The sequence below is a fragment of the Falco biarmicus genome, chromosome 13 (assembly GCF_023638135.1).
Source record: "Falco biarmicus isolate bFalBia1 chromosome 13, bFalBia1.pri, whole genome shotgun sequence".
NCBI classification, from domain to species: domain Eukaryota; kingdom Metazoa; phylum Chordata; class Aves; order Falconiformes; family Falconidae; genus Falco; species Falco biarmicus.
Window position 1 is genome coordinate 17,875,386 of NC_079300.1, and position 21,930 is coordinate 17,897,315.

At 36.1% G+C, this 21,930-nt stretch overlaps 1 protein-coding gene across 3 annotated transcripts in view; it reads right to left on the bottom strand.

The window, feature by feature from the left end:
- Positions 1-21,930, bottom strand: part of RASA2 (RAS p21 protein activator 2) — a 51,391-nt gene that overhangs the window by 6,447 nt on the left and 23,014 nt on the right. For 2 of the 3 annotated variants that reach the window (XM_056358572.1, XM_056358570.1), the window contains exons 6-20: positions 16,155-16,238; positions 14,241-14,313; positions 12,936-13,012; positions 11,827-11,925; positions 9,508-9,664; positions 8,193-8,341; positions 6,762-6,876; positions 6,235-6,324; positions 5,510-5,633; positions 4,019-4,125; positions 2,644-2,730; positions 2,485-2,562; positions 1,964-2,037; positions 706-812; positions 358-440 (exon numbers count right to left, since the gene is read on the bottom strand). In XM_056358572.1, coding sequence (XP_056214547.1) covers positions 358-440; positions 706-812; positions 1,964-2,037; positions 2,485-2,562; positions 2,644-2,730; positions 4,019-4,125; positions 5,510-5,633; positions 6,235-6,324; positions 6,762-6,876; positions 8,193-8,341; positions 9,508-9,664; positions 11,827-11,925; positions 12,936-13,012; positions 14,241-14,313; positions 16,155-16,238 — 1,504 coding nt within the window. The remainder of the gene's footprint in view (positions 1-357; positions 441-705; positions 813-1,963; positions 2,038-2,484; positions 2,563-2,643; positions 2,731-4,018; positions 4,126-5,509; positions 5,634-6,234; positions 6,325-6,761; positions 6,877-8,192; positions 8,342-9,507; positions 9,665-11,826; positions 11,926-12,935; positions 13,013-14,240; positions 14,314-16,154; positions 16,239-21,930) is intronic. The other variant, XM_056358571.1, reaches the window with a different exon arrangement.

Below are 21,930 nucleotides of genomic sequence, written 5' to 3' on the forward strand. Positions count from 1 at the left end.
AGAGGATTAAATCTAAGTTTGATAATATTACATTTTTAGTAGAGTATAATATAATACATACTTCCAATACCTTACATAAAAGTGCTTTGTAATAAGGTCACAGTAGTAATTTGGAAATGGGGTCGGGGCAGAAGTCATATCCTCAGTCAGAAAAGTTGGTGCAGGCATCAAAATCTCCAGGTTAAGTTCCATGTTCAGACTACTTGAAAATACTGTATACAGCTTTTTATTCCTGATCCAAAGAAGATTTTTTGCTGAAGTGTTTAGTAATAGGGTTACAGTAACTCTATAAGCTAATTATAATCCTTTATTTAAATAACACATCAAGAATTACATATAAACTATCATTTGACTCACATTTTTCTTGTTGAAGGAGCTCTCATCAAGTTTCTCAACTGCAAGGATGTTTTTGATTGGAATAGTGAAAATTGGTTCTTTATCTAAAAAAATTGTCAACAGATGCGTGAATTGATTTTTAAGAAATTGTTTTATCACCTCATTGCACTGGTACTGTAGGTTAAGTTCTCAAAATGTGCATTTTTTTAATTGAGAAAATACATGAATCAGAAGTGTTTTGTAATCAGGGCAAAGGTAACTGTAACATATATACTTCAGTATATATGCATTTTAAAAAGTGCAAATCAGATGCAAATACTTAGAAAATACTGAGAAAATAAAATTAACTGTAAAATAAATAAACTCTACCTTGCTGTTTGTGGTAGGTGAATTCTCTAGTTGTTAAACAGAACCACCGCTTCTTGAAATTCTTTTTACCAATCCGAGTCCTTCCCTGAGCTCTTTTATACATTTCTCTGTAAAGACAAAATCAAATAACAGTACAACCATTAGTTTTCTGAAGAGCTTCCAAACCCGTTTATTGAGATAGCACATTATTCATCATGCAGCAGCATAAAAACCTACTTCGTTGTAGATTACAAAAAAAATAATCTACTAGTTGTTCAAAATAGATCCTCAGGATTTCCTCCCAATATGCTGATCATGTACAGCGTTCCATAAACAGGAAAGGAGTTTGAAAAATATACAATCTAGACTCTTGTTTGTGGCAGTAAATTTGGAGTGAGTACATACGTACTCAGACCTACAACTCCAAAGTTTCCCTAAAGGGAGTAAGGTGCATCCAACTACAAGATTCTCTCCTCCCTGCTACTTTCTATATGTGAATGTACTTGGCCTCATCTGGATCATAAACTGAACATAAATGAAATCATGTTGAACATGACTCAATACAAGGGTAGATAGAAACTGTATTCAGTACACTTTTAAGTGTTGATCCACTACAGTTGCCTCCTCCATTTCTGTTCTGTTCAGTATTTTAACAAGAGGTACATTTCTTCCTTGTTTGAAATTGGATGCTTGTTTCACAGAATTATCTTTATTTGCTATGAACCTGCTCAGATAAACACAAGTATTTTTCCCCCCATACATATTGTTTGAATTAATTCATCAGGTACTCTTGATCAACATAAAACAACAGTTCATTTCTTAAAGTGATTTTCACCTCTATTTTTGTAAAAGCATTTTATTATTTACTGTTAAGTATTCCAACTCCAGGGTAATTTGCTTCTAGTTCAAAGGCAGAAGATTTAGCTGGCTGGGCTTCAACAGCATGCAAGGGAATTCTAGATTGAATTAATACATTCTTTTTTAAACACACTTTCAGAATTCTGAATAAACCATCACAGAGCACACACTGAATTGTAACAGAAATGGAGGCAGGCTTTAATAAGTTTTAAGCTGCTTTTAAGTATCTTTTCCGAAGTACTTCAACGAGTTACAAAACTTTACAGCTGCGGGTTTAAACTAATTCTGCAAACTAAGAAAGCTTTATCACAAGTTACAGATACCGTAATTTCTACAGTATGACTAACATTTTACTGAGCATTAACGAGAAAACAGTGAAGACTGTTCCGTTTTGGACAACACAGATTCAAGATGTATTTACCCTTCTTTCAGATGTACTGGCTCACTCAGACCACTGGGCTCTTTGCTTTCAGTAGATGAAACATCATCTAGGAACTTAGGGAAAAATACACAGGGAATATATACCATTCAGAAACACAGAACAACCAAAAGCTATTTTGAAAATATACATGTATAGTTTTTCCTGGAACAGAACAGTTACTTTATGCAACAGATGAAATTAAAATATATTGGAAGGACTCGGAACACTGTAGCAAGGTATATCCATAAGCCACAGAAGATTTCTTTAATTAGTTCTGAAATTGCAGATTTAATGAAGTCTGTTTCAAAAAAATTACATTTTAAAAAAATACAGATTAGCTTAGTCCACTATGTATAACTTGTGTAGATTTTTTGTGAATATTTTTTTAAAAACACCTCAAGTGGACTACCATTTTTGTTTTTCTCTCTAGTAGAAAACTGAGCAACAACACAACCTTCTAATAATTAAGACTTATCAAATACACCAACCATAAAAGAAAAAATAATCTAGTTGAAACGTACCTTTTTAACAGATTCAGTAAATTTTTCTTCTTGAAATGTTTTGAAAAACTCACACATAAACGTCTCCTTGAAACTTGACTGCAAGAAAAGGTATATTAAAATAAATAAACTTTCAAAGAATGTTATCTATGAAATGAGTAAGAATTTTAGTAGCCTTACAAGTTTGCTTTTGGTCAAACTTCCCCAACTCCCCAAAGTCTGGATGGCTTTTGATATAAGAGTTAATGTTCTAGAAGTCTGTGCATCCTAAAATAAAGAAAAAAATTCAGAGGTTACTTTCTCCACGCACACACATTTTTAAGTAAAACTTTGATTTAAAAATTAAAGTGTCACAAAAATCACAATGTAGCAATAAATCTCACATTTTCATTCCTTTTCTTCATGTGAAGAGAAGAAATGTATATGCAGTTTTGTCCTCTATCTTTACTTGTGCTTTGTAAATATATTTTATAAGCTATTGCACAGTGTTTAGTATTTTACTCACTACCACTCGAATTTCGTACTAGTACTTAGAAAAATACTTTACCTGTAAAACATCTCAAACTCCTCAAATCCTGAAATTATTACTACACATCTAATGCTTTTGCACTATTCAAAACTTAACGCTTACCACTATGTACTACTGCTGGACAAATGGTAGACATTTTCATAATACAAACTGAACTTAAAACTTGGTCTTTAAGGTTTTTTCTTGATTTGTTTGCTACGTCACTGGTTGCATTGTACACAGTTATAAATACAGCCACAGAAAGGGGCCTTGCTGTTCCCGTTGAAACGTTTAACCCTCAAGTGATAAAATCCTGCAATCTTTTCACTGGACAAACTGGATAAGGTAAAAGGAATTAATCTAAGTAAGTACATTTGTTTCTTTTGAAAGCACAACAAATATTAAGTAGATTAAATAAGCTAACAAAGATACACTTCTGGAGCAGAAGATTTCATACAAATGTTACATGAAAATATTACAGGGTTTTTTTCTTCATATCCCTGTCTTTAAAGTTTGGGTTTTGTAATGAATATCTACTTGGCAATTTGAGAACAGAACATTAGGCAACCCGCTGCAACTAGCTGAGTCCAGAAATACACAGACCAAGTACTGGATAACTCTACATCCCTCATTTAAGACACAAATCAAAATACTTTTTAAGTAGTAAAAGTGACATCTGGATATTTAACTTCCACGGTGTAAAAAACAAACGCAGTTCAGGCATACGCCTTCCCAAGAACCCCATGTCACTGTCCAAAGCAAGCAGCACATTCCAAAAAAAAAAAAAAGGCAGAGTGTCTTTAATATCAATAGCTCTTTTACATCATCTGAGAACACCTCACCCTCCTAGAGACTGAAAAATCTGATGCTTAAAGAACTGCAAATGCCTTAGTTCCTCTGGTGAGGTATAAAATTGAAAACTCGACTTAAGAGACATTTAGTAATCTTATTTCCCAGTGACAGACCCACTGAAAGTAATTTACACCTTCCCAGATAAACAGATCTGACTGTCATGAATAAACCAGAACAAAGCTTCACGAAACTTACTGGATGGTGAGGTCGTAAATGAAAAGTATGAGGTGAGACTACGGCTACAGCAAAGAAACGAAGAAACACAAAGCTGCTCACTGCAGAATACTGCACATGAGGGTCATCTGCAGAGAAAAACCATGAAATGTAACATGCACTGAACTTAACAGGAAACAATGAAGACATAAAAATCCTCTGATGTTATCTTCTTAAGGAGACATGTATTTTAAAACAGAATAGAGAAACCAATGAAGTGCATGAAATGAGCAAGGTGACCGCAGTAAGAAGTGTTCTACTTATAATGGAGGGTTTCTTCCTCTGAAAATAAGTTGTTCTTGTAAAACTGGCTCATCAGCTCCACTATTAGGAATGATGAGAATATTGCATACATTTACATACAGAGTGTTGATTAGGTACAGCTGTATATACATTGACCCAAAAGAGAAAATACTCTAGCAGTTGCCTTGAAACACTAGGGCTATTGGGTTTATTTACCCATAAAGCTAAACACCGATCAACTCAAATACATTAATGCTGCACAACAAACTTAGTCAATACATATGAACAACCAACTCCAATTCTGAGTTGCATCATAAACCCATGTTGATACATAATTGTCATGAGGACTTTCTCATTTACTATTTTGCAGATATTTACAACTTTATACTGGGAAATATAATGCGATCACATTCTTATTCTGACTGACTACTTCAATCTGACCTGTCTGGGAAGTTAGCTATTCTGAAAGGACTGTCTAAATTAGATGACTTTATGGCATCAGTTCCAGTGACAAACATGGATCAGAGAAAGGTTCCAGATTATGAGAAGGATATTCTTCATTTATAGCCTATTAACACAACATTTCAGATTTTAACTGACTGTTGTATAAGAGTATTTCCGATCTACCACATTATTCCTATATTCAAACCATTCTGAAACAATTAAATTGTTCTAATATTGGTCATATTACAAATGTACTAAATATTTTACATTATCCACCCTCCTCAAAACTATCCATAAGTAGTAAAGTTATAGTAGTAAAGCTAACTTCACATATGTTACGAATGTGCTGGTAATAGTCAACAGTTGCAGTTCCTGTAGTTAAGATAAGTACTTATTTTCAAGACTACATCTTGCTCCTTTAAAAGCAATCAACAGATAAGCTCTTCCAAATTTTACATGTATATCAACTAAATCTCTTCTGTATTACTTGTGCTTTTCTTTTGTTGTCTCATACTTTTATTAGCAACTTCTTATTTGCTGCTATCTTGCAGTGTTTCTGACCTGCTACATTTTTTTATCAGAAAACACATAGCTCCTGCTGATTGACCATAGGGCTTTACTCTGGCTTACAGACTGGCAGAAAAAACAAATACCCGATTGTCAAGGTGAGAAGGTTCAGGGCACAGCTTTGGACAAGGCAAGAATTTTAACAATCCCCATAAGTTAACTGTAGAAGGCAAGTACCACTCTGAACACCATTTTCAGAAGATTTTAGAGAACACTTACGTGGAAATCGTTTGGCAGCCAGATGCCTCAAAGAATAAAAAACATCACACATTAGGGTAGGGCAACTTATACTTGACCGCACAATTTCACGGAATACTTTGTCTACATAATAGCGTAGATTTTCCTGCAATTATGAAAAAAGGTATTTTTTCAGACCATTAACATTTGCATTTATGTTTTTTTCTGAACATAAACGTAACAGTACAATTGCTTTTATCAGAACATTGCCTGACTATTCAATTATATATTTTAGTACAGTGCATATTTGAAAAGCCTAATAATATTTGACAACAACATGTTATAAGTAAGGAGCACTTCCGATGCACACCTAGTGAATTAATTCAGTTTGTTGCCGCAACTATTGCCTTAAATGTCATCCTCTTAACAGGCAGGCAGCAAGCAAAACTTCAATCAAAAGTGTTAAAGCAGTCCTAATTACGTCCTTCATTAGATGCGAAGTACAAAACATCAGGAATCACAACACCCAACAAATTGGTAAGGAAGACTAATCCTGTTCAGCTTGTCCTCCCTGTCACACTTTCCACTGGACTTTTCCTTTGATGCGTTCATAACCAGGGATAAGAAAATGCAAGTTCTGTGCTTACTCAAGAATCAGACAATTATACTGCTACCACTTATTTTCCACTATACAGAGTTGCTTTTTAAAATGTTTTTGTATCAGATTGTTAAAGTTTAAATTAGGAAAAACAAATTAGGAAACTCACCATATTAATGTCTACGTTATCCCCTTCTCGTAATTTAATGGGATCTATTTCACAGGGTTTAGGAGACTCGCATATCTGAAACAAACAAAACTACAGGAGTTCAATTTTTCGGACAGAAATCATGGAAATGCACCTATTTAAAACCAGATTCTGTCCTAGATATAGCAGTAAAAACTCAAAATAGGTTCTAACTATCCATAACAGCATGCAGTAGTCATAGTCACTTTTGTGTGTGACTTTTTATATGCAGCAATTACTTAAAGCATCATGCTGATAAATTCTGCGATGTGTTACAGGCTGGAGCAACTATCATTGACTGCTTATTTTCAAGCATCTGAAACAAAAATAACAAAAAGCAGCTCCTTCCACTGAACTTCATGAATTATTGCTCAGTTTAACTTTCCTCTAGAATTCCCCCACCCGACCGATCACTACCACAAAAGAAGCTGTAAGAAGAATGGCTATCAAAGAGACTGGATGCTCCAGCGGCTAACTGCCCTGAAAGAGTTTCAAGTAGGATATCCTACCTCATCAATAACCGGTTTCAAAGTAACCTTTAGGTAGTGCTTCCCCACTATTTTCATCATTTCATCTACACAGCGAGTTGCTAACGAGTTGCCTCTGAAGACTGTGTTTGCTTCTCTGTAAGAAAACAATTTATTTTATTTGAACAGGGGGAAAAAAAAAGAAGCTCAGTTACAGAACCCGATTAATACTTTATCTTGTCTTTAAATAACTATTTTTTTCACATGTTTCAGTGAGGAATTCCAGAACCTAGATACCCAGCTTACAAAAGCACTACTCAGGAACAGAAAGAGAATAAACAAGAATATTATTACAGCTATTACCAAAACGAGGAACATAAAACCATACGGAAAAGCCTAAGAAATTTTAGACAAAGGAAGTTATAATCCAGTGCTGAATGTGAGAAACAACAATTGGGGAAATTCCAAAATAATGAAACCTTGTAACTCACCAATATACAATTCTTCCTCCAGCAGTCTGGGTGAAAAAAAATATCTTAGAGCTACAATAAATAGCATGCTGCTACACTATATTGATAAACTCAGTTTGACCAAAACATATTTAATCTAGGGTTATGCTTTTAATTCATTATAGCTGTTGAAGAAAACTGAGAGCCAGCTATGCAAAGTAAACCTTTCTAATCAAAGAGATTTAGTTTAATCTTTCTTTGTTACAGTTCAATTATAATGGAAAGGAATGTGTGTACTAAAACACAGTTTAGAAAATTATTTTCCATGCGTCACCTCTTTCTACACAATTAAACTGTCTCAACTTATTTAAATCTCGAGTAGGTCAGCTTTGAAATGAACTACTCTGTGGTGACAAAATCCCTTCCACATCTCCACAGGACATGACTCGGCACCTCAGTGGCCACTACTCAGGTCTACTTCATTTTTCTCCTAACCACAGGGCTACAAATTCACAGGCCATAAGCTGCTACTTGGAAAAGCTCCTGTGCTTGCTACTTTCAAGGCATGCAGGAGGACACATACTTACAAGGCATCTTTGCAGTAAAAGAGTACCCCTCATTTAAGTCACATACTAAAGTAAACAGGCTAAGATTCTCAAGAATTTTAAAAACATTAAGTACCCATCTAATGACCAGTAAAATTTTAAGCGTGGCCAAATTATGACATTTTGAAACAAAAACTATGTTCTTAGACACAACTCTAGACTGCTAGCTTCTTATGTTTAGCTGTATACTAGCTATAAGAAAATTTATCAAATAGCACACAATTACTAACTGACTCCCAGCTTCAATATGATTTTAATGAATGTTTTTATGAACTAGCATTAAAAGATTAATGTATTTAGTCAGTTTTACATAATGAAAGAAATCAACATGTTCACTTATTAATATTGTATCATGAAGCCCTTCGAAACTCTTAGAGTAATTTTAAAAGGCATGACATCACTAAACATGAAATACATACTGTGTGTCCTTCAGATCTAGTTCTGCCACTGCAGCAACAAATGGAACTAGCTTATGGTGGTGTAGCAACAATCGTACAAGAGGCAGAACAGCATCATACTTGTCTCGACAAACTTCACTCAGTATGTAGGCAGCAGATGCAGAAATCGGCTGTAAGAAAGCAGAACATGAAATCATCAGCGAAGTAGTTAAATGTTCTACATGTATTTGGTAAAGGACAGATCAAATCTAACAAGACTACAGATACAGCTTCTTAGAAGAAAGTTTCAATATCTGCTGTATAATATGGCAACTGAAAGTTTCTGTTCTACAGAAATACTTAACTGAAAATTGCTACTATCTACTCTGTACTTGACATTTGAGAATCAAACTCAGCATCTACTCACGCTTCTCATTCTCCCTAAAGGGCTACACTATGGCTTCGTCACATATCCCAGGAAGAGGCAGTAAAGCAATTGCTGTACTATAGTGTCGTATATCTTTATAGGACTTCAGAAATTTAATCAGAGCACATTAAAACACAGTTCTCACACTTCTGTTGGTTGCCATTCTACAGCTGGAAATTCCAATTAAAAAAAAAACAACTGACAATATTATTTCATTTAAGTGACAAAGACAGCCGCTGACTGCCACTAGCTACACAGTCAGGTCTTCCCGACTTCCAGTGAAGTAGTATCTGAATATGGGCTAGGAAAAATTTTAGTCACAATCTGCTTCCTCTTCACTCTTCTTCTCCTGTGCCGGTACTTCACCAACACCGAAGAAAGGCTATAAAAGACCTAGGAATACAAAACCTGGTTACTAGAATCTGATTCCCATCTCAAGGTTACAGTAGCCATCTACAACACTTCCCTCTTTGTCACCATGTCCAGGTGAGAAATCCAGACACGTTGATTAACACACTGGGGAAGACAGAAGCAATTCAGAAGAAGCTGAATTAGAAATCAATTCTGAAGCAACTATTTTTGGTAAAGGTGATTATCTGCCCCTTCATGGCCAATAATGGATCAATGTCCCCTGAAAACCACTATACTCAGGGGGCCAATAGCAGCTGGGGCAACCAACGAGAAGAAAGTTTATCTCTTCCAGTCACACAGCACACTATCTCTGCTGGTTTTTCTAAAGTAAGAAGAAAATCTTGGTAGTTTGGAGCAGAAGTAAATGCTTTCTACAGGCTGCTCATCTGGCTGTGACAGAAGTAATTTGCACAATGGAACAACAAAAATTCTCTGAATTATGCATAATTCATACTGTTTTATACATAATTGCATAATTCACTAAGTTTTAATTTTAAAAGATATTTTCAACTGAAGTACCTGAACATCTGATGATTTTAGCAGCAAGTTTCTTAGGGAAGTGTAGTATTCAGATGGAAGCACACAGTCTTCAGTATAACAGATATTTAATCTAAGTGATCCCAAATCATCACTTTTAGAAGATTTGTTTCCATTTTCTCTTGGTTGAAGTAAGTACCTGAAAGCAACAGGGCAATTAAAAAGTTTTAAATGACATTTCTTTAACTTGACTAATTCTACAATAAAGTTAAGTATGGCATTTAATTACTTCAGTATTCAGAAACCGAGTCTGAAAACTGACAATAAAAGTCATATTAAAAAACTTGAGAGTAAAGTAAAAAAAGGAGCAGCATTTGATGCATCTTCAGCACATAATGAAACATGTATTTATTTCCTCATATCTTTCTGAACAGTGAAATAGGATATACTTCTTGTATCTCAACTGGGAGAGCGGAAAGTTAGAAATTATGTTCAACCTTCTCATTTTTCACCGAAGTTATATTTAGGGTGTTGGACGTTGCAGATGGAACAGCTAGCATTATCAATTCAAATGGTCTAGTCTGAAGCCAGTAAAACTATATAATCTTAACAGGCTGCATTCATGAGGAAAAAAAAAAAAAGATTAAATGAGAAAAAAAAAATGTGCTTTTTTCCTACTCTCAATACAAAATAGATTAAACAATTCAATGGCTTTTGCTGTAGTTCAACTGTATTCCAACAGGAGGCGCAGCCCTACAAAAATTTTAGAAGCTTTTAAGTAGTGTCACAGCATAGTTTCAACATTTGCCCAACAAATGAAATCATATTTTCAAATATTCTTTTACACGCATATATATTTTTACTTCTACAATCGGAAGATCAGACTTTTTTTTTTAATTATCAGATGCATTGCCCAGGCTGGCGTGCTAATATATAGTAAAACTGATTTACAAGACCCTCTGCTTAACAGCATGACTCTTCTGTTTATTTTCCCAATATTTAATACTAGTGATACTCTTTTACCTGCTGTACTTCAGCTGTATTCAAAAACATTTTCTGTAAATTAGTAACGGTATAAAAAAAATTAGTTATTTCTTATCACAGAACTGTCTTTGATAAGCAGATCATAATTGGATATGAAGATGTTCAATACAAGGTATGCCTACGAAGTGTATTAGCAGACACAAATCTGTCTATCGGTGCTTCAAGTGAACTAGACAGGAGTCAGGTCAATTCAAAAAGCTCTATGAACACAATACACTGGTAATGAGTCCACGTTAATCTACCCTTTCTCTTTGAAGCTGTTAACAGAGGCATGTTGTTATATTGACATGGTCATATAGCTTTTGATCAGTTCACAGCACTGGCAGAGCAAGCCTGTGCCTGCAATGCACCATGTAAAAGAAAACTGACATAAACATTTCTTATGTTTAGGATCACATTCAAACACTAAGACTAAGAATCAGAGTTCAGCTTAAAACACTTCCAAGCACCTGGAGCCTGAGGTAGTGAGTATGTGGCACGCAGCCATAATGGCTCCTGGCCAAGACCTGTGTTCCATTTAGTTCCTATTTACCCACTTCCTTCCTGTGTGTTTTCTACATGGGTATGTGAAATATTTGTTCATTCTTTTCTCTGTACTGAAAGGTTCACTAAAAGCAGAACATTCTACACACTTTGAGGCATTCGAATCTGTTGTACTCATCACTTTCTGCCGCTAAGCATCTGGGACAGAAAAGGAGCTAGGGACTGGCTCCTGCTTGCAAGAACTTCAGAATGGAGGTTGCTGTTACACTTCAAGCAGAGGTCAGTCTTTCCTGAAGTTGGAAGAGTAAGGTATGAAGGGACTTCTAAACTTCTGTGCCTGCTCCCCTGAAATAACATTGGGCTGGTTTCAGAGGATACTTTCTGAAACTCCCTGGGGCGGGGGGGGGGGCAGGCCGTATTTAATGATTACTTTTAAATAAACTCTTCACCAGTCATTCTGGAAGTCTGACTTAGGAATTTAATTACAAGTGGTGCAATTCTGAGGAGTTCCAGGTTTACCTGTTAGGCTGAAAAGCATACACAGATCACTATAACCCAGCAAGCTGGCTTTAAGAGTCACAGTCAGTCTTCCTTCACTCCCTGCGCTTCCCCCTTGCACACATGAACTATTCCGTGTGAGTGGGCAGACTGGGGGAAGAAAAGAGCTAAACGTACCCTCTGGCAAGGTTAATTTATTGAGCAGGGAAACTTTATAGAAAGACATTTTACCTAGACTAGAACAGGAAGACATATTTTAACAGATAGACTAAAACATATCTTTTGCAAGAGAAGATCTGCAAGATAGAAGCAAATTCACTGAGCCACCATTCTCACCATGCTTGAAATGATTCATTTCTTAACACCTTCACAGGAACTTTAATTTCTCCTAGAAAGATGTCTTGTACCAGGTTTCCATTATTCCATAGGTCAACCCTGAAAATAAGAGAATTGCTTATTTTTCTTTCCTCCCAGAGAGAAATAAAAATCTTCAAGTTAACAATAACTGCCTTACAGCACTAATCCACATGCATGCAGGCAGAAAATGTTAGAAATCTCACTCCATTCTAATTAAATCAAGAAGAATAAAACAAGTGGCTTATTAACCCATAAAGAACAGATAAAGAAACGAACAGTGAAAGTTAGACTTGCAGACCTTGCATCAGTAAATAAAAGTGCTATTGGCAACATATGTATTCTGAGCAGTCTCCACCCACAGAACTGTGCACATTTCCTCTCAGGTAATTCAACTGACCTTTTAAACCAATATATTTACATATACCTATCTAATTGCTAGAATTTGGCACACACTGCAATGTCACACCAACACATGCGCTTGTTTTTCAAAACAGCAGCTCATATGCTTACAACCTCAAAAGGGATCACAGACTCTAGACATGCACCTTGGTTTTTTTCTCTTACTTCTTACCTCTGACATTTCTGACAGACAGCAGTTGTTAAGAAGAACAAAAAAAAATAAAATACTAGATTTGTTGGGGCATGACTATTTTCCTAAATATACACACAATTCTAATTTAGATATTCCTATAACAGTTATTTAAACTTACCACTACATTATTTTTCTTATGCCTATTAAGAAACACACGCTAGCCTTCAAGAGTTTTTGTCTTTCTATTATTAATATTGTGCCCAAACTAATATATATTGATGTGAGGTCCTCTTATCTCTTCATTCACAGGCACAGGAAACAAGTTTAAGCTGCTAGATACACTCTACCACTATTTACTTAAAAGAAAGTCTCATCTTCAGTAAGAAACACACTAAAGATTTGAGTCATTTTATATGTTAGAAGGATCTTTTCTACGAGTCTTATCAGTAGTTCTCTAGAGTTACACTAAAATAAAACTTTTTTTATTGCCTTGATCATAAACTGTTATGGTTTATTCATGATAAAATAAAATTACATTCTAGCCTACATCACTTACCTGACTTCCAGTTTCTCAATATCTTCTTCTTCCACCTGAAACTGGGACTTCTTGGTGTAACTGCTGGACCTGGTTACCTGCAAATAAATTAACACACTTTTTACTGCTGTATTATGGATGTCAAAAGACAAAGAAAACCCTGCCTCTTTAGTACTGATAAATAATTACTATTCCTTTTAAAAGGGAAAATGTTCAGATCACCAAACTGCCCTTTGACAGAAAGCAGGTGAAAAATGGGTCAAGAAGGGTTCGTGGTGGAGCCCGATGAGGGCTAGCTAGTATCTAAGGGAATTACAGTGTAGATCTATTACAAAAAAAACACCAAAAAACAAGAAGTATGACATGAAAGTGACAAGAATTTATTTGGTTTCAGCATGAGCCCCAAGAAAACATTAAAGTTAGTTCTGAGATATTTAAGGAAACAAGAAGTCCACTCTTCTTTCGCTAATTATACCACAATTATAACCTCTTATTTAAATTTTCCTCATTTCTTGACTGACTGCATTCTCAGTTTAACTCCAATAAATCATAACTCAAAGTTACCAGAGCAGTTTGGATCACATTTTTTATCCTAGTATCTTTATTTCCTAAGAAACTACACTCAGTATCTTGAGCAGGTCAACTGAAACTCATGCCATATGTTGATACTCTAAACGTAAGTATAGAACAGTTTCTCACTGAAGTCCCGCAACAGGACCAGGGTCTGTATAAACACAGAAAATTATAATACACTTGAGACACATGTAATAGACTAATTCCAGCTCTCAGCTGAACAGTATAGTATGCTTACTTGCAAATAACAGATGAAAATTCAAACTTGTAATATGGTTATTGTAGGGTAACTCATGCAGAACTGAAATAAAATCCTAAATAACGAAAGAAGTTAACTTTTTAAAATAATAATATTAGCCTTTACTGGGTATTATCACTACATTGTTTTATTAAAGAAATAAGCTGGGGAGTGGGGTGGGTGGCTGTTAGCTCAATGTTCAGGAAAATATTTAAATCTAATTCCATAGGGTATGTTACAATTCCCTCAGAACTCCTGATGGCAACAGATGCTATATAAAATGATTTAAGATAACAAATTACCTTCACATACATGCTTGTGAAGGAGAATGCTATTGTCTGGCCGCCCCCATTAATCTAAGTACATCATTCACTTACATTTGAGAGGCTAGTAAAAGCTCTTCAATTTGCTTGAAAAGAGCTTTCTATGTTAGGTACTGCTATGCAGCTTGCTTAAAAATATTTGAAGGGTTGCATAAAATAGATTAACAGGCAGAATACTACACAAAAAGTTACCTCGAAATAAAATTTTTCGTTAAACTGCGGATTGCTTGTTTTCTTCTTTACTTTGGTCTTCTTTTGGTCATTCCTGTTCCAATGTGGTAAAATTTTTACCATAGACAACTTAAAACACACAATTATAAAGACATTCTATTGTCAAGAAGGACCCATGCATTTAAGTTAAAACATTTTTTGTCATTTTAGAGACCAATTTGAGCAATCAAGAAAATTTTCAAATAAAATAAGTTCATCTTCACAAAATGGTTTGACGAGTTAAAATTCCAAGGTAGTCACGCATCTGTCCAGCTCAAAGTTTCTACTTCATTTCACAAACGAGTATAACTTACTCATATCAAGTAAAACTTATCAACAATTTCTAAAGCATTTCAAAAGTAAGTCTGTGACAATTTCTTTACCACTGCTTGCAATTTACAAGCAGAGTTTTCCTCACCTTGTTCAACTTTTCCCACCCTCTTTTGTTGGGCAAGTACCCACTACTTTGTTATAGACAGAGGCTTACACCAAGCCACTGAATATTTTCTTTGGAAACAATCGCTGCTACTACTAGATGCTAAACAGCATAGGGTCAAACAAAACAATTGCTCCCCACTCCCTTGTGTTTTATATAGATAATTTGTTTTTATTTTTATAAATTTTTCCCATTTTATAAAAGAATACAGTCTTATTTAGTTAATTACGGGCTATAGAAACACTTTCTAAAAGAAACAAACATAAGACATGGGGGGAAAAGAGATGAGGGAGAAGAAAAAGTGTCCTAGACATCAACTAACTGTTTTTCAGGCACTGGCCATATAAATATTCCAGTCATGGCACATGAGCCACACGCATAAGATCGGAAAGTCTTAACCAGGAACTTCGGTCAGATTTGCACATATATTCCCATAATAACAGGGCTGATATTTTGTCAGACCAACATTCACCCAGTTCCATCTGTATTACAGATCTGAAACAGAAATTATATCTCAATTTACCTTCTTTGGCAATCAGCACCATGACTTCTAGATATAATGGCCAAATCCCCCTAGTCCTCTTCAAAAATTCCAACCCATCAAAACAAAACAAAAAACACCCACCAGAAAGTGCAACACAAACCTAAAAAAATGTGATCATGTATTACCAAGAATGAAAAAATGCCCCATTCACTCAGAGCTTACTCAGGGACAATAATTCTGAGGTCTTTAAAACATGCAAGTTTGCTAGAAGACATTCTGGTACTATGCTCACAGTGACAATTCTTCAGTACCAGAGAAAGCAGACGGGCTTCGGTTTGTTGTTGCAAAAAATAAACAACTGAAACCTAGCTTGCTTTAGACGCTGTTGGGCAGGACCCTGCAGACAGTGAATGTGTGGCATATAGAGTTTTTCCTAAATGAAAAATCCCAACATTTACTCGGGATTACTGATCCAAAAAATGAGGTATTTAAACTGTGTGGACTTTGAATGTAGCATCCTGAAGGTGCTGGCACTAGAATGGTTTCACCAGAGCCTCTACCCTCTTGCTTCCTCCCAACTGCTGAATATTTAGTGTAATGAAGCTTATGCATTAATAAAAACATGGAACAGAGGAAGGCGAGTGAGCAATTGACTGTATCATCCCATGTGGGAATTTTACAAAAATGAACAGGAAGTGCAGTGCAGGTATCAAGAGTCCAGCACAAAACCTGAGAACAAAAAAAGAACTGAGTGACAAGTGGTTCTTGACTAGTGCAGGTCGTTCAGACAGACCAAACACCTTCACAGTCTTGAAAGTATGTTAAGGAAGGGGAGAGTACAGGAACAATGAAAGATACGATGTGCGCAGAAAGCATTTTAAGATTATTCTAAAGATTTTGCTTAAAACCTATGACTGACTTTTCCAGTTTAAGATCACAGTATTTTGAATTAATTAATTTCATACTAAAATGTTACCTGGAAGGCCCCACAAGAGACACTGTTGCATAAGGATCACAATTCTGTCCATTTATAAGAGGCAACCCATGGCATTCCTTTATGCTACGAAGAAAAGACAATCAGTAGATCAGTGAAGCAATTATCTTTGGCTTTAAAAAAAAATAACCCCCAAACCATCCTTTCTTTTTTAAAAGTTTCTTTAAGTCCTGCTGTATTACACACTGATATATATATTGATCCAACATAGTATATGTACATGAACTAGATCATAACTACAGATCTCTGGATGGTATACAAGGTAGTAGTCAAGCATACAGCCAGACCTGGGGGGCTCAGCGAGAACAAAATTCTTGGAAGTGCTTCAATAAAAGATATTCCAGTATCACACACACACAGTAAAATCTTATTTTGTAAGAGCAGAATGACCTGCCATGTTACGATAAACTGCAGACTTCATTAACTTATAAATTTGATTTCTCAAGGCCCACAAAAAGCTATTTGGCCTCATCCACATGGCAGCAACTACATTTGGAAGGCGTTAAAATGGGCTCAAATATTTTGTTTTGGCTAAACTACATTCTGAGTTGAGTAGGCTGAGAAATGCAAAGTCATATCCTGAAATATTATTTAAAATAAGCATCCAAACCTCTTAGCATATAGTCCTAGCATCAGTTTACCTTGGAAGTTGTGTTTAAAGTTTATTTTCAAACTTCTTTTTTCACAACAGTGCACAATCAGGGTTAAACAGCCCTTTTAAAAATACTGTTTTCTTCCATAATTCCTACAGTAAGTTGTAAGGTGGTGTTTAACAGGTATATAGGCACACTGTTCACCAATCCTGATGCAAAAGGGACAGGCTGGTTAGGAAATAATGATCATGGGGGCAGGCACGTTTTCTGGACCTTTTCCGAATCTTTCTGAATCACTGCTGCAGCAACACTACTAGGAACAGAGCTGGCTCAGCAAGCTGACTAACCTTCAGACGCTGCCCACATATGAGCATTAACTAGAAATACATAAAAGTAAAGCAAAACAGTTTGTAAATTTACAGCACGAACTAAACTTTCTAGCAAAATTATGCTCTGATGTGGCTATGCACACTGTAGTATTTATTAATTCCAGAAACATTCAGCAGATTACAAATTTTCATAAGACACAAATGAGATTCAAATCTTATATTCCCGTTCTTTAAAATAATCTACTTTTAAATAACCTATCACAGGAATTTAACTAAATTAATGCACGTAAGTTTTCGTTGCTATAATTAGGCAGTTTGAATAAAATCCAAAACCTCCATAACTTAAGGAGAAAATACACTTTTCTGCTCTAAGTTCACATAAATAATCAAGTAAATGTTCTAATACTATAATGTGGAATATTAGGTTGCACAGATTGTGTCACATAGCAGCAACAGTAGCTACACACTGTTGTTAAGCAAATGCTTTCTGTACAGTAGAAAAAAAATGTTAAAGAATAACAGGAGTTGCAAACTCAAACACAAGCAGGAAAACAACAGACAGTAACACTCCTGTGCTGCTCAGAACTCCACCCTCCTTGGAGTATGCTCAATTATAAACCAGATGGTATTTCCCCCCCGAAAAGTCCCTTTGTCTTAGCCAGTTCAGGGAACATTTAGTGCTGAACCACTGCACAATCATTTGTTATTTTTCTTCCCGTTTTCAAACACGTGGCCTTCAGCATTTCAATAATTTTTGAATCACAATGAGCTTTACAGTGATTTCAAACCCACCCTTTAAATGGGTCCTTGAAACATTCAGTTGTTTCATAAGCATTAATTGATTCCTCCTCCAACACACACGTGACAGAGTGGTGACAAAATTAAACTGTCTAGACTTTTCAGTCATTCTGGGGTATCTGACTTGAGACAGCTAGAATCTGATTCTGTCAGAGTATCAGGCATTTTGTAGCACTTAACAGTGTCTTTGCAGCTCCGAGGTTTTTGGTGTCAGGTGTGACTTGAGTGTACCTGTAGGTTAGCCTCAGCTTGAATCTCATAGAAAATTTGTAGCACATGGATCCAGTTAAACTTATCTGCATATAATTCAACTATTCTGCAAAGAACAACACAATTCCTCTTCCTACAGCCTGTATCAAGCTCACCAAGCTCCTGGATTTCTCCAGCAAACAGATCCAAGTCCTACAGAAAGTAGTTCCTCTCCATATATACAAAGTTTCTCACCCCTTTCCTGATCACTGTATGAATAACCTGCATACTTGACATAACAATCCTTCAGGAAAATGTATATTACCACCACAACAAAAACTCATCACAATGCCCTAGTTCTGGTTACAGAAACAGCTTGTTCTGGCCTCCCCCATCTTTTCCCAGCTTGACCAAAAGGTACACAAACCAAAAGGAAGGCTTGTTTGTGATTTCCTTAAAGTTGAAAAACATTTTACTGACAACTAAACAGCCCTGCAGGAGCACTAGAATCTCTGGATTCATCAGACATATCTGTCACTTCAAGCTTATTTCATGCACCACTCGGCCTCCCTGTGTAGGCAGCTCCAGAATTCCCTTTTCATCTCCTGCCCAAGTCCCCGTCCTGTTGTCAGCACGTAAGGTGTACCTAGCTCAGCCAGCCTACCCTGTTCCAACATCTCAAAAAAGCAAACAATACACCAGAGTGCCCCTGACCATCAACTCCTGAAAGTCCCAAATCTTTCCTTTTCAGACCCAGACGACTCAAGAATTTGTTCCAAATTTATCTCACCTCCTCCCTTTCCATCTCTCACTCTAAGCTTGCCAGTCATAACTATTCCTTAACTCTCCAGTTACTGCCTGGAGTCTGCTTTAGACATTATTTGGCAGCACAGATGAATCAACTGAACTGCACCAAAATGGTGGATCCTCCTCCTCCTCTTACGCTCCTGCCTTGCATCTATCACCTATGGTGATTCTATTTGTAACCTTACAGAAAACTATTTAGGTTTTGAGCCAGTTTTCAGTCAGTTTGGCAACCTGCACTAGCCTAGTCAGGCAGATCACCTCACAAGCTCCAAAGGCCATGCAAGGCAAGTAGCCATTAAGGGCAGGAAGCCATTAAATCAACTCAGTGCTATCAAACTGGATTGTTACTCCCCAGGGACTGAATACCCAAGACTGAATTACTGCAGGCAGTTTTAAGGTACTAAACAAATAGTCTCTAGTAAACACATTCAAAATGTTTTGAAGATGTTTGAATTGGCTCCATTAGAGTTGACTTCACGGAAGTGGAAAAGCGCAACCCCAACAAGTTTACCTGCTAGCAAGTCTCACAGGAATACTTCCCTTTCCCTAAGGATCAGGCAAAGTGCTAGGACTGCAGCCTTCTACAACAGGAAAAAACAAACACTGGCCACCAACACTTTGACCAGTCAAAAAACCCAGAAAACAACACTAAGCATATATTCATATTAATTTGGGTTGTCAAAATAGATTTCCACCATATGGTAAACATTTCAACTTTGACATCTGGTTTCACCTCTCTAGGCTAGCACGAGTAATTTTCATTAAAAAGGCATAAATAAATAGAGTTTGAAGCTGGCGGGAACTTAAAAGCCTTTTATTTCACATTTTAAACTACTACATCTTTACATAAAGTCTAAGCAGTAGATGTACAGTGTAAGAGATCTTTCAGTTTACATTAACTCTTGTTTCACATCTGTAGTTTGTTCTGCAAGAGGAGTTTCACACAGGAAATATGAGCCTTTCAGATACAACTGGCACATATTCAGTTAATAAGATGGGAATAAATCCTTAAAAAGATATAGCCCACAATAAACCCCCTCAATGACTGAGGGACTCTACCGCCACAATTCAAATCAACTGAATGTCCTCCAAGTGCAGAAACTAAATAAACAGCCGCAGCCATCAGGATTGGTACACTTCATAAAAATTACGTTCTTTGGAACTACTTCATACAAGCAGATAAAGTATCAACAGGACAGTAACAAACTGTCAGGTCAATCTAAGACAGTACAGTGTATAATTTATATAGAAAAGAGGGGAAAAAAGCAAAATCTAGCTGTAATAAGCCACTTCTGTACTTTCAAGTATTCACATTCTAAATACGTAAAAGTGTTTACTTCAGAGATGAAGTCATGTTAAATACAGAGAAGGCAAGTACTACCACCCAGTAGCCTAATTTGGCAAGAAACCATTCAAGTATCTGTTTCATCAGCAGCAAACATGCAAACAACGGTCACGCAAACTTGTTTTTACAGACTCCCAGAAAAAAGAACTGCAACCATGTATTTTTGAAATGTGCTATTATACATGCCATTGTGGGTTTTTTTAAAAAAAAAACAAAAACAAACAAAAAAAAAGAGCCCACATTGAGTCAGCAGTTAATCTATTGCATTATCTTTTTCCCCTCCTCATTCACACATGTTCATTTCAGAACAGGAAACAGCTAGTACTGAAGACAAAACAAAATTTTAATTCAGAAATGGTCTGTGAGCATATCTGCATGAAATGTAACAGCACGTTTCTAATTAATGCAAAAATCAGGGCTTAGCCCACTGTAAGTGATCTCCAAGATAGCCCTTCACCAAAGGAAGCTTAACTTTACGCTTGTATTTCAAAAAAGGTGTAAGGGCTTCATTGATATAAGAGAAGCAATTACAAGCCTTAATTTTACTTTCTCCAGGGAAAAAAAAAATTTACTATCATGTTTTTACAACTCTATAAAAACTGAAAGCCCTAGCTGGCTTCAGAAAGTCCCACCTTAAGACAATTAGCCACCACCCCCCACCACCCCCACCCCCCCCATCAAATAACACCAGATCAGTCAGTTGTGGTGTATCTTGTACATGACCATGTTTTGTTGACTTGAGCAAAAGAAGGAAACCTCCAGTTTTTTAAAAAGTGAGGGTTGGTTTGGGGTTTTTGGGGGTTTTTTTTGTTGGTTTTTTTTTTACTGTTGTCCAAAGCTTTGCTGATACAAAGTTTGCAATATATTACTATTTATCCTTCACCAAGCTCACTTCCCTTGCATAAGCTTGGGGAACACAGCCCTAATAACATTGAAATAAATAAAAATTATTAAAAACAAATCCAGAAGGGGACGAGCAGGGGAATAGAGGACAAAAAGAAACACTCCTGGTTTCATTATACAACAACTGACTGTCCTGTTGTCACATGCAACAACACTTCTCCTTCTAAAAAAAAAAATAATTAAAAAAAATCCTGTGTTCTTTTCCCAACAACTTCTTGTTTGGAAAAGTTGGTTTTACTATGTGTACCCGCATGAGAAATGACGCCTTCCTCTCTCCCACATCAGCTGTAAGAGGCTAACACCATCATCAGCTCTCTATCGTCCCAACCCTTAACTTACAAAAATTGCTTCCTATTGGATTTGCCTTCAGTTTTCAAATCAATCCTCATCATAAAACCTATTTAGAAGACTAGCAAAAAAAATGCTTCTACAACCATGTCTACAAAACCAAAATAATATGAATCCATCCCCTAGTCAAGTCTAATCCTATTGCTTTGGTTCAGCCACAAACAAAAAGGTAACGGGGGACTCCAGATAATGCTCAGAATCACAGCCCTTGAACTACTTGCTGTTGTGTGCCTAACATTATTTTTAATCTTGTGTTGTGGACATTATAGCTATTATTTTTCATCTTTGTAGAACTTATGCACAGAATGCAACACAAGGATCTAGAATTCTCTTACTCTACAAAAAATTTAACTGGCAAAAGTTTAGAAGCTTCCCTGTCTCGTTACTTTGAGACACCATTAATTTGGGCATGAAGCAAACTACAGCTCGTTATCGTAGCCTGTATT